General features: G+C 39.4%; 1 protein-coding gene and 1 pseudogene across 1 annotated transcript in view; both read left to right on the top strand.

Moving 5' to 3' along the window:
* Nucleotides 1-587: 587 nt before the first annotated feature.
* LOC109482176 lies at nucleotides 588-6,297 on the top strand (annotated as a pseudogene).
* A 5,339-nt stretch (nucleotides 6,298-11,636) lies between these two features.
* Nucleotides 11,637-14,474, top strand: part of LOC109482177 (brain tumor protein-like) — a gene marked incomplete at its 3' end in the record, with an annotated part of 8,232 nt that continues 5,394 nt past the window's right edge. The window contains exons 1-2 of the mRNA XM_019784874.1: nucleotides 11,637-11,763; nucleotides 13,154-13,267. Coding sequence (XP_019640433.1) covers nucleotides 11,637-11,763; nucleotides 13,154-13,267 — 241 coding nt within the window. The remainder of the gene's footprint in view (nucleotides 11,764-13,153; nucleotides 13,268-14,474) is intronic.

Raw genomic sequence — 14,474 nt, forward strand, 5'->3', positions numbered from 1 at the left:
TATATAGAAATACAGATAAAAAGCGGTAGAGTAAAAAAAAACACGTAATTAAAATTAAACGGGCATTGGGCATAGTTTTTTTTTCAAAATCTACATATGGCATACAGATAGTAGCAATCGTGCTATTCGCCAGCTAAAATATTTACAGATGTGTACACAATATATCCATTATTTAAACATTAAAGTAACAATCGATTGCCCCGGACATAGCAATTAATTACAGAATCTTCTGTTGCGTATTCATCAGTTTCAGCTATAGACTAGACTAATCAGCATTTAATCGGCACGACACATTATTGTGATGATTGTCTACTGACCCCATGGGATATAATTAGTCTCCATTCATATTTATGTACAAACGGGTACAATAAAACCATAGCAGCCTGTAACAAACCACAAAAAATCATAAACAGATTTTTATTCGGTCCGTACGGTTTTAGGAGCGCCAACGTTACTGGTGATACTGTCAGTGCGCATGAATATCACAGGTTTGACTCAGTTATACGATGGTGATATGGATGATACAGTTGTAAATCCAACTCAAATCTGTGATTCTTCTATGTCTATATCAAGCCCTGTGAACCAACATGACATACAGCAACACTGGAACTCAGCCACCCCAGAAGAGCGGAACGACACGTCGCCCGGGGATGTTAAAGAGTCGCTACAGGATGCTCTTAGCGGCGCTTCGGCTGAACACTCTGCTCAGGATCATGTACCTGGTCACTGCACTGACGACGGGGCAGAGCGTCCATCGCTACCGACTGTAGGCCCGTCTGATAAAAACATCGGGAAAACTGACCAGAATCAGGCTTTTTACTCAGAAACGCCTTCGTCACCGGAAACGTGTACATCGGACACACACGTTGACGATGTTAAACAACATCGAGTACTCCGTGCTGATAATTCACTGGAAAAGGCAGAACAACAGTCAAATGACATGTACGATGCCAAAGGTTATAACGAAAATAACGAAGGACAATACCAACTAAGGGATACCCGTGTTAAAGAAGTATCTGTTACTGCCTATCAATGCAGTGTGGATGTCGACGAGGCAAGCATTGGCATTGATTGTTCAAAAAAAGGAGCGGGGGGCTTAGACCAGCCTGTCGCCAAGCAATTAGAGGATGCTGAAAACTCTTATCAGAATGAATTTGAATTGGAGGAGGACGTCACTGCAGACGATAGTTGTATCCGTCCGTACGCAGTCGCGCACCAACCGGACAGCAAAACAAACTGATGAAGAAGACGATATGTTTGACGTCCAGCCCTACGCCGTTGCTTACGATGAACAGGATATAAATTATGACGAACAACAACCGACTGGCGAGTCTGCTGATTATTCTCATAGCGAATGGGGAGGACCCAATACTAGTTTAGGTACGTTTGTGACAGTTACAACGTTATAGAAACCATTTATAAATCATTTGTCCGTCCCTGTCTGGAGTATGTAGATGTGATCTGGCATGGCTGTACTGCTGAAGACTCCGCTCTTGTTGAAAGAATCCAATATGAATGTTCTCTTATCGTCTCAGGAGCAGTTAAACTTAAAGGCTATTCTTACTTATCTGTTTGTCAAGAACTGGGTTGGGAGTCTCTTTCTAGCAGACGGCATTTTCATCGCTTATTTTTATTTCATAAAATAGTCAATGGCCTAACACGGAGATATCTTTTTGACTTAATCCCCCCTGAAATTTCTCAAACTACTCTGTACAATTTAAGAAATAGTAACGACTTTCGACTTTCGTTACAATTTACTAATAGGTTTAGTAGATCTTTTATACCCTATTGTTTTGAAGTTCGTTCTTTACAATACTCTTTGTTCCGGAAACACCTTATTAGATTAGTACGCCCCCTTTGCCCCCCCACATTACAATTGTGGCCCGCGTTACACCTGCGCCCTTCTTGTTCGGCTCTGCATCGGCACCTGTGCTCTCAATCACAGTTTGTTTACCCGAGGACTCTCTACCAGTGCCTCTTGTAGATGCGGGTGTCGTTGCGAATCTGTCATGCACTTCATGCTACATTGTCCTTTATACAACCACAAGAGATCGGAACTTTTTGGCAATCTTGCAGATTTACTTGGTCATCTTATCAACCTTAATAATATGTCAGATAATGCTAAATTGCACTTTATTCTTAGAGGCTCCTCAATGTTACTCTCTATGTACAACTTTAAAACGATGCAACTCACTCAGGTTTACATTGGAGATACCAAGCGCTTCTAGCTCTGCTTGACTGTTTCTAACAGTCAATTAGATATAGAAGTCCAAATACTACGTAAGTGTTAATGGGCCTAAATTCTCCTCCTAGCTATGATTGGCGGATGATTTTCCGCCAATGAGATATAGGAGCTTACCATGTAATTTTATCTTTCAAATAGCTCTGTTAGCATTTAATTTAACATTTAAATGTCTTGGGGTGGTGGGACTACGGCGCACATGTCAACTTTGTATATTTAAACGTTAATTGTACCTTTTTTGTGTGTGGCGCTATTAATATAAGTTGTTAACTTGAGTGCAGCGTCACACTGTCCTTGTTATGTCTTTATGTTTTGATGAATAAAAAAAACGTTATAGGGAATTTCAATAGACTTGTCAACCTATGATATATAAACAAAAAATCTATCATGCCAAATTCCAATCATGAAAATATTACTTATGTATGGCTGGGACATAGTTGATTTTCATCGTTTTAACACTACAATTTCTTATTGAGGACATTGTCGATGCTTTATCATTGAGTTTGTTTTTATTCATAGTTTACGTCATCCTTTGTTAAAGCCATATAGCTACAGAGGGCTATTTCAGAATATAGTTTTAGCATATTTGTTATTAATATCCATAGTTTTTAACAGCTTAAGTTAAAAGGTACTTCCAGTCAAAAGTAACATTGCTGAACATTGGGTAACCTCTGTCCAAATAATATCGACTGCAGAGTCTGTTGCCGGTAAGACGGACGGTCTACTTCGGAACCCTATGTACATCGGGAACGTGTTACACCAAAACCCCATGTACGCTCCGAATACTGCACAGCCAAGGGCAGATGGAGGTAAGATGCCGCAAATTTACCAAAATTACCACATTGTTACCCTATGTTGCGTCAACAAAATTTACCTTATCAGTATGTTTCACTTGCTTTAACACAAATACAAGCTTCTAGTCCGATATGATATGTAACACAGATAAATAACTGTCTTTATTATCTCCGGCAACATGGTGATAATTGGTAGCTTTTCGAAAAGGGGATTGGAAGGAGCAAATGGTATAATGCAGATAACTATAATTATAGAAGTTTGGAACTTCACTAGTCTTAGGGCCGTTCACTTTCCCTGAGGAATATTTTAGGTTTTATTCCTCCTACCGTCCATTTTTGGTCATTTTTTACCATTTCCTTAGCGAAAATGGTAATAATACCAGAACAAAAATTCATTCCATCCAAGACAGACATTGCAAGACCATGTTAGAACATTTATCCATGCCTTGGAAGTTTGTATACTTTCTATTGCGGTTTCTAATTTCAAAATCATGGTTATAATAATGTTGCATAACAAAGCTGCTGACAAAACAAACTTAATTTGTCTTAAATAATAACTGATTTTATTATTTGCCAAAAATGTTGATAAAAACATGTTTATAATCACAGTAATCAAGGATTTTAATAAACTGCATAAATTATGTCAATGAGCATTGGCAGTGTGGCTTAGTCTAGATTTTCAGCTTTCCATATCTCGGTTCAAACTTGACCAATTTTAATTTTGTTTCCACAAAGGGGAAGCCTATAAAATGGAGATCGCACCACAGTAGTCACGTTTTATTCCATGGTGTAGTTTTCCATCGGCGTGGCTCTTTACATGATGTAAACAAAGCCGGCCGTACGTAAGCACTCATACTAGTAGTAGTAGAGATGGGGAGGCCTCGTCATCTCGTCTTTTGACATAAATACATGTATCTCGGCTCAAACTTTATTTGAATTTGGTTTCCACAAAACATAGAGGAGATTCAATCACAGTAGTCACCTTTTATTCCATGCATTAGTTTTCTATCGGAGTGGGGATAAACATGATGTAAACAACTTCGTAATGGTGGGAGGGGGGCATGTCGTCTGCTAGCCATGTTGGTAAATTATGGAACTAAACATAGTGAATGCACTCAGGGCTCGAAATACATTTTTTTTGCATACCTGAACTGGTGCATGTAACATTGAAAATTACCTACTCCATACAAATTGTACCTGCACCACAGAAGTATGGATCCTACCATGGAGGTAAAAAGAGACCTCCATGATCCTACTAAAACTGTTAAGAAATAAATATGATACTGATGGTAAAAAAGTAATGATAAGTTTACCGGTAATGACATGTGAACTAGTCTATTATGTCTAAAGTTTATAATTCTTATATGTACATGACTATAATAACATTACTCATATTTGTGTAAATATATTGCAGAGACTAATCACTATATCTGACACTGATTTTGTTGCCATCCACCAGTTCGTAAAAACTGTAAGCCTTTTCATAAAAAATTTGCTGCGAAAATGGCAGCTTTTGCAAAAGCACTTGTTTAAATTACCATCATAAAATGTCCGTAGAGACAAATGGTATGCAGTTGCCCTGATGGTAATGTTTGAATTTTGTTTTTCTCTTTATTCTTGCTTTCCAGGTCATAGTTGTCTGTTGTCTCAGTCTTGTTTGTTGGGTGTCATTATTAAAGGCTTGATCGTGGCGACGCTAGCGGTTATAACAGCACTTATCATCTCAATCTACGTCCCAGCGAAGCAAGACAGTTACATGCAAACGGGACGTTTTCTTGTACGTTAAAATTAATAGACTAATATTTTGGAGAACAATTTTTCATTTATTTTTTTTGTTTATTATATTTAACTTGTTTACATCTGTAGTTGTTTATTACTGAAGACTATTTTGTTCTTTTCCACACTCAGACTACTTGGATAAACACAACTTTTGAAGTCAAGACTCCAACTGACGTAATCCAGTATACAAACTACACATCGCCTCCACAACCAGACATCAAAGGTGATTCTTCGTTAGGTTAACCTCACTTGGCGAGTTGGTCACATTAGCTTCAGTTAACAGTGTCTTTGTTAACAGTGAAACTACCAGATAGATTCAGGCATAATATCTAAGCATTGCCTTTGTCAAGATCTGTCACTGAGTATTATGAATGAATACATCGTGTTTAAATAAAACCATATCTTTCCTGGTCATATACATGACTTACAAATCACAACAATCATTATGTTACATGTTTCATTCGACATTTTACTTCTAAGGCGAGATGTGGTACGACAATTTAAATGTTTTGAATTTGTACGGTGTAGTATAAATGTTCTTTTTAATTGTTACCAGAGAACGAAAACAAAGACCTACAACAAAAGACGATCGTCTTTCGACTGAACTGTGAAGAATCGTCTGATTGTTCCGGAGTGGAAGCTGTCGCAGTATCGCCTGGCAACGAAATATTCGTGGCGGACACCTACAACAGGCAGGTTCAAGTCTTCAGCATGAAGGGCATCTCCCTCCGCCGTTTCCCCACCGTCATCTCGGGGGAAAACTCCGAGACGATGGAACCCGATGACATCTCCATCGACGGGGAGGGTCATGTGTGGGTAGTTGGGAATGCGGACAGAATGCCAGGGATTATTGTTCGTTACACTAAACTTGGAAGTCACCTAACAACACTCCGCGCAACGTTCAGCAATAATTCTTTCTCCGGCATGACGGTGGACACACTTCGTAATCTTGTGGTAGCGACAGAGCACTGGTGGGATTATGGGGAAGTCAAGCTTCTGCATTTCAATGGTACTGTTGAGCACAAGTTTCGGGTGCAGCAAGGTTCGGGGTACCCCGGGGTGGTCGCTGTGGGACGGGAGGGAAACCTGTTTGTGTCCGACGGTTACGGAGATGCACGTGTCAATGTCTATAACAGCACGGGTCAGTACCTTTACAGCTTTGGGGGTGACGACATCGATGAGGGTCAGGCAGAAATCGGCCTGGGTTCAACAGAAATCGGCATGGGTCAGGCAGAAATCGGAGAAGGTATAACAGAAGCCGACGAGAATGAGGCAGACGAAGTCATGGGAATCTGTACAGACGGTTCAGGAAACGTTCTGCTGGTCCGGACAGGCGGGGCGGTAGACATGTTTACAGAAGACGGGCGGTACGTGCGCCGCGTTGTTACCAGTAGAGCTGGCGGTGTGGCAGTAGCCCCCGGTGGGCAGCTGGTAGTGACTGATTTTGACACCAATAATGTCACAATATTCTTTCAGTACTGAGTGCTGATCCATTTGGATATATCAATTAATTTACACATAGTCCTGTTGTGACACCTAGTCTACCTTGAGTAGTATATTGGCACGTTTTCACTCGTGCTGGTCTCGGCACCATGTATACCTGTATCATTATCTACATTAGGCCACACCAATTTAATTTGTTTGTTGTCGGATTTTCTTGAAAAATAGGAAGCGACAGGGCGGAAAAAAAGCTCTTAAGTCTGATGGTGAAGCCAGGGCTGGAAGGATGGGCCCGGGGCTCTCGTGAACATGACAAATGTATACAGAAAAGCAATAAAAGACGATACACATTGTATATATAGAATACAACACGGGGTATTCCGTATCGCCCGAGGTGTCGGCCCTCAGATCTTATGAGACAATCTCAAGATCTTTCAGAAAATCTTAAGATGAAAACGAAAGGTCTCAAGATCTTCCAAGATATTTTAAAACCATCTTGAGATTTATCCATAGCATCTAGAGATGCTTTTAAAAATATCAAGATTTTTTAAAGATCTCATGATTTATAAAGCAATCTCAACAATCTCGAGATGCTAAGATAGTTTGAAAACTCTTGGAAAGATCTTGAGACCTTTCGTTTTCATCTTAAGATTCTCTGAAAGATCTTGAGATTGTCATGAAAAACCTCAAGATTGCCTCATAAGATCTCAAGATTTCGTCTAAAATATTAAGATCTTTGGAATAAATCTTGAGATTTTTCCATTTTTAACGAAGCGTGAAGACCCCCGCTGGGGGTCATTATGATCAGCTATGTTAACAGAGATGTTTTTGACAAAATATAGGATATGTACCTCTAAACTGTAAACAGCCAGAGACATTAGTCCAAAGTGCTCTGCTCATTCCAATAATAATCTGCTCGCTATTAAAAACTAAGTACTGATGAAGTGCACTTTCAGTACATGTTTATGTAGACTGTTATAACTTCTGAGAAGAAATCATATGCAATCTGATAAAACAAAGTGTACAGAAGGATATATTGACCAGGATTATTTTTCTGATGGCTATTAAAAAATACTTCGGATTCGCCATTAAAATAGTTCATCAAGTCAAACCCCCTGATGCAGACAATCTGTGGAGATTCAAGATTTTCAATGCATGTGTAACCCGAATTCAGACAACATCACAATTGCAAAAAGTGGCTTTCCTAGATCTTCCTCCATGATCAGTTTCTCGCTTCTTGAAGCCTACATTCCTAAATTTACTTCGAAGAAATTCTAGCGAACTTCCTTTCACTAACGGCGGCCATCTTGCATGTCTTGAAAGACTGCAGAAAAAAAGCCCTTCTATTGGTTCCCATACGTCACATGACCAACTGGTAAGAGAGACACCTACCATCTCTTGATAAAACTGCAGTCTTCAATGTTTTTTTTGTGATTTATTTTTTGGCAACTCATCTGGTAAAATCATGTAAAATATGAAATGAAATAAAATCTTGTACGTCTTGTTATAAAATGATAAAAGAGCAGCGAGTCCTTCTGTCCTTTCCAACAGATGTCATGGGTAGATCTGTACTTACATGTATTTCTATAATATCCTCTTCATGTTGGCCAAAATAAATATATTGGCATTTTGAAAAAAAAATGGGCATAGGTTACCCGCTGTGACCCCTAACCGGGGTGAAAATACATGATACAAACTGCTCCTTTAGACAAGAACTGATCCCTTCGTAATAGGAAAAGGCCAAGGTCATCCCTCCGACAAAAAAATTTGCACCACTGAAACGGACCTAACAGTCGACCCATGAGCCTACTTCCAGCCAAGAGCTAAGTACGTAGTCGAGAAAATAGCTCAGAACAAATCCAAAGCTACCTTCTCCTCAATGACATCATGCCAACATGCGTGCAAGAAACATCATTCCACATCAAGTGATTTGATGTAGATGGCTGACAACTACAGTATAGCTGGCTGAAGTAGACAAAGGAAACATAGTAGCAGCAGTCGACATTGCCAATCACGACATCGTATTAGCATTCAACGATCATGCTGTGAGTTGGACAGGTAGTTACTTTTTGGGTAGGGAACAATCTGTTTGGATTCATGGGAACGTCTTGACATCAAGAACAAACACACAGGGAGTTCCCTAGGGGAGCTGCTTAGGGCCCTTGCTGTTCTGCCTTATAATAATAAACTGTACTTATAATAATAAACTGTAGTAAAATGCGACACAAGTCTGATATCGTTCCGTAGAGAACCCACTCCCCAAACACTGTGTGTCAGGGCCCTTACATCATCACTAGAATACAGAATTATGCACGGTATGCAGCTCTCTCACAAAACCAGAATATTCATAAACATGAATTTGTGTTTTAAAGTAAAGAATAAACGTTTGAGTGGCTTCTAAATGCAAACAAATGGCATTATGGAGCTTAAGAACCACCGGTTACAACCTCAGACCTGCTAGCGGTAGACTACGCCATGGGAAAAGCTCTGTATGCAAAGCAGACATAACTGCAGGGATGGAAGCTGAATGTTCAATTCAACATAAGCAGCAAAAAAGACCGTCATGGCAATTGTATGCAGCAAAACATTCCAACGATACTGCCAGCTTCTTGTAACGACGCTCACTCTCAATTTCACCGTTAGTCTCGTGGTTGTGAACCACACAGTGAAACAACACGGTCACACAAACACACTCAACCTCACTCTACGGCACCCCAGACTAAGATGGCGCTAGGTTCCAGAGATGACAAAAACGCTCATTTGATATACATCCGCACAACAACATTGTTTTACGCAAATCATACAAAATATCCAAATCATGTCTTAATATTGAGATACTGAAAGCACACATTAAATTAAATTAGAAAGTAGTAAATAGAGCAATTCTGTCACCTTCTACAACACTGCAGGCTTGTTTGCAGAGAGAACTATATTTTCTCCGTACATGGATATTTATCGCCGATGACAGTGAAACAACAACAGAAGTGCGTGTAAAAAGGGCCAGAACAATTTCATTCTGAGATAGATGGCATTGCAGAACATTTTGCACATTACACTTGGGTTGACTATACAAATTACACCAAAGTTCTGACACAACATTACTAATACTACTCATTGTCTTGCTCATAATGAATAACGATGCTGTTTCTGTGGTTCAGCAAAACTTTTAGGTCGTCTGTCCCCATGTCTGAGGGTTTTCTGAGTTTGAATCCTTCCGGTAGCCCCTCCACCACCACATTTCCCTCTTTCAGCAGCTTGTAGAGAAATTTGGAGTTTACATCTGGATGTAAACCTGAAACAAAACAAATCTGCTATTGACGTCAAACATTAATTCTGTTATCAGTCTATATTGAGCAAAACAAATCTTGAAGGTGGGAGTGTTGGTAAAGCATTTTATTGAACTTGATCAGATGACTCAAGAAGTTCTTTCATTGTATACATATTTTAAGACAGCAATAAATTCAAGCCATCAACACTGTATTTATTGCACCATGTCTGCTTGATTGGAACATATGTCATCAAAAGTGCTTTACAGCTCCTGTTTGTGTAAAGCCTTTAATTGTCACTCAGATCCATTGCGGTTGTAAATGGAGGCCAGTGTTGATTCGACAGAAATTCTCAACCTAAAGAATAGATTACACATTTCCCAAGTTTCCTTGTTGGCTTCTGGAGTGCCACTATATACGCAAACTATTCCTGTGGGTGTATTACTGTAGAGCGTTGAGTGAGTCCTTCACGGTCTTATTTAGGTGGGGGAGGGTTTCTACCGGCATGTTATTGCTTTTCCTTCCACCCGTTCCATCCTTGTCTCTAGTTCTCCCTGGCGATGTAACAGCCACTCCAAATCCAGACGTAGAGACTGCACATTCCACGCTGTTGCCATATCTTTCAGTTTCTTGTAATTACAAACGGGCTGTAGAGCAGTCTCCTCCATTGTGGCGTAAAGCTTGTCCAGAAATCTAGAAGTGACTTGTTCTGTCATGGCGACCTCACCTCACGGACCACTGACGTAAACCATAGTAATTACCAAAAATCGCCCACCTGAAGACATTGAATTGGTCGGTAAGCATTTAATTAAGAAAATACACGTTATCTTTCTTCATGACCTCCATAAAGAGTTTTGTAGGCCGATTTGAGGCCCCTATATAGAAATACAGTTAACAAACGGTAGAGTAAAAAAATACGTAATTGAAATTAAACGGGCATTGGGCATACTTTTTTTTTTGTCAAAATCTACATATGGCATACAGATAGTAGCAATCGTGCTATTCGCCAGCTAAAATATTTACAGACGTGTACACAATATAATCATTAATTTAAACATTAAAGTTCCAATCGATTGCCCCTAACATAGCAATTAATTACAGAATCTTCTGTTGCAATTGCGTATTCATCAGTTTCAGCTATTGACTAGACTAATCAGCATTTAATCGGCGTGACAAATTATTGTGATGATTGTCTACTGACCCCATGGGATATAATTAGTCTCCATTCATATTTATGTACAAACGGGTACAATAAAACCATAGCAGCCTGTAACAAATCACACAAAAAATCATAAACAGATTTTTATTCGGTCCGTACGGTTTTAGGAGCTCCAACGTTACTGGTGATATTGTCAGTGCGCACGAACATCACTGCTTTGACTCCGTCATACGATGGATGATATGGATGATGCAGTTGTAAATCCAACTCAAATCTGCGATTCTTCTATGTCTACATCAAGCCCTGTGAACCAAAATGACATACAGCAACACTGGGACTCAGCCACCCCAGAAGAGCGGAAAGACACGTCGCCCGGGGATGTGAAAGAGTCGCTACAGGATGCTCCTAGCGGCGCTTCGGCTGAACACAGCACTGACGACGTGACAGAGCGTCCATCGCTACCGACTGTCTGCCCGTCTTATACAAACATAGGAGAAACTGACCAGAATCAAGCTTTTCACTCAGAAAAGCCTTCGTTACCGGAAACGTGTATATCGGATACACACGTTGACCCGGTTAAACAAAATCAAGCACTCTGTGCTGATAATTCACAGGAAAAGGCAAAACAACAGTCGTCAACTGACATCTACGATGCCGAAGGTTATAACGAAAATAACGTAGCACAATACCAGGTAAGGGATACCTGTGTTAAAGAAGTATCATCTACTGCCTACCAATGCAGTGAAGATGTAGACGGGGCAAGCATAGACACTGATTGTTCAAAAAAAGGAGCGGAAGGCTTGGACCAGCCTGTCGCCAAGCAATTAGAGGATGCCGAAAACTCTTATCAGAATGAATTTGAATTAGAGGAGGAAGTCACTGCAGACGATAGTTGTATCCGTCCGTATGCAGTCGCGCACCAACCGGACAGCAAAACAAACCGTGAAGAAGACGATATGTTTGACGTCCAACCCTACGCCGTAGCTTACGATGAACAGGATATAAATTATGACGATCAACAACCGACTGGCCAGTCTGCTGATTGTTCTCATGACGAATGGAGAGGACCCAGCACCGGTTTAGGTACGTTTGTGACAGTTACAACTGTTACATTATAGGAAATTTTAATAGACTTGTCAACCTATGATTTGTAAACAATAAATCCATTATCCAAAATTTCAATCATGAAAAGATTATTTACGTATGGCTGAGACATAGTTAATATGTATCGTTTAACACTACAATTTCTTGTTGAGGACATCGATTTTTTTTATTGAGTCTATGTTTTATTCGTAGTTTCATCGTTCATCCTCTGTGAAAGGCATTAGCCTGTTTAGCTACAGAGGGCGATTAGATAATATAGTTAGCATATCATTTACTAATGATATGATTTTTTTTCATGTTCTTGCCCAGATGGGTATTCCTAGTGTTTAATAGCTTAACCCTATGTAGACCGGGCTTTTTTTAGCAAGATTTGACCGGGAGGGGGGCTCTTTTTACCCCCCCCCTCAGAACTCGCTAACGGTATGTCGTATGACTACCAAATTTTCAGAGGATGGTGTACTAGTAAAAATTTATCATAACTACAATTTTTTGTCATTATGACGTAATATGACGTCATTATGATTTTATTAGCCAAAACCGTCTAGATAGGCTATTCCCTGAAAACCAAATGGTATACAACATAACTTTGCCAAAAGTGTTTATGACAGAATATTAGGGTGTACTAAGTCTTATGTTGCCCATAGCAACACCGGTGACGTCATAAAATGACGTCATACATATTTAAGATATCCGCCATCTTGGATCATCAATGTTGAATTTTCAAAAATAGTTTTTTTTCGTGATAAAGCCTAAAATACATTGTAAACATACTAAAGACCTTCATTTAAACCTTTTTTGGAAAAAGAAATGGAAGTATTGAAGAAATTTTAAGGAAAATAACCTGTATATAACTGAGCGAGATGCCCCAGAGAGGGCTTTTCTCAGTACTTATAGAATAGAATACCTGTTCTAATGATATGGTCCGCCATCTTGGATTTTGGCCAATGACGTCATTAAATTAGCATAAATTATGCACATTTAATGATAAAATTTACATAAAATTACATGAGATGTTATTAATATTAGAAACCATGAGTAACTTGACATAAAACCCATAAAATTCTATTGTTAAAACAAAAATTACTAAATTTAGCAAAAAATGCCTGTCAGAAACCCGTTGCCATGGCAGCACAAAAAATCATTATCTTATTCTAATGATAGAAAATTGTTGCCAACAATGTTTTAGGAAAAGTCACCAAGTTTGGTCTTTCTAGCCCTAGCCGTTCAGATGCTATGTGACATCAAAGTTGGCGCGGGCACTTTTAGCCCCCCCCCCCGGTGTAGATAGGGTTAAGTTAAAAGGTACTTCGAGTCAAAAGTAGCACTGCTGAACATTGGGGAACTTCTGTCCTTATAATGTTGACTGCAGAGTCTGTTGCCGGTAAGACGGACGGTCTACTTCGGAACCCCATGTACATCGGGAACGTGTTACACCAAAACCCCATGTACGCTCCAAATGCTGCACAGCCAAGGGCGGATGGAGGTAAGATGCCACAAATTTACCAAAGTTACCACATTGTTACCCTATGTTGCGTTAAGAAAATTTATCTCATCAGTATATTTCACTTGCTTTAACACAAATACAAGCTTCTATTCCGAACTAATATTAAACACAGGTACATAACTACCTTTGTTATCTCCGGCAACATGGTGCTTATTGGTAGCTTTGTGAAAAGGGGATCGGAAGAAGCGTATACTAGTATATATATATATATATATATATATAATGCAGATAACCATAATAGAAGTTTGAAACCACTAGTCTTAGGCCGTTCACTTTCCCTGAGGAAAATTCTAGGACTTATTCCTCCTACCGTCCATTTTTGGTCATTTCTATTGAAAATTACCAGCATAAAAATGTCCGTAGAGACAAATGGTACTATGCAGTTGCCCTTATGGTAATGTTTGAATTCAGTTTTTCTCTTTATTGCTGCTTTCCAGGTCATAGTTGTGTGGTGTCCCAATCCTGTCTGGTGGGTATCATTACCAAAGGCCTGGTCGTGGCGACGCTAGCGGTTATAACAGCGCTTATCATCTCAATCTACGTCCCAGCGAAGCAAGACAGTTACATGCAAACGGTACGTTTTCTTGTACGTTAAAATTCCAGTCAACATTCAAATCACCAGCAGACCTTCTACTATTCAAAGATATAGGAAACTAATATTTTGGAGACAAAACAATTTTTTTTATTACATTTAACGTGTTTACTTCTGTAGGTATTAATTACTGAAGACTATTTTCTTCTTTTCCGTACTCAGACTTGGATAAACCCAACTTTTGAAGTCAAAACTTCAACTGACGTAATCCAGTATATAAACTACACATCGCCTCCACAACCAGACATCAAAAGGTGATTCTTCGTTATGTTAACCTCACTTGGCTAGTTGGTCACATTAGCTTCAGTATAACATCTTTGTTAACAGTGAAACTACCAGATAGATTCAGGCATAATATCTAAGCATTGCCTTTATCAAGGTCTCTCACTGAGTATTATAAATAACCATGAATGAATACATCGTGATTTAAAACCATAACTTTCCCAGTCATATACATGACATACAAATTAATCTCCAAGCAGATCTTTCGGTGGCAAGACAGTATCCATTGGCCAGAGGAGTGTCCATTAAACGTGAAAGGCTATTAACACCTAGTTGTTGCCTGATCAAAATATTCTTGCCAAGGAATTTATT

The sequence above is a fragment of the Branchiostoma belcheri genome, unplaced genomic scaffold, assembly GCF_001625305.1.
Source record: "Branchiostoma belcheri isolate BF01 breed outbred unplaced genomic scaffold, Haploidv18h27 scaffold597, whole genome shotgun sequence".
Lineage (NCBI taxonomy): Eukaryota > Metazoa > Chordata > Leptocardii > Amphioxiformes > Branchiostomatidae > Branchiostoma > Branchiostoma belcheri.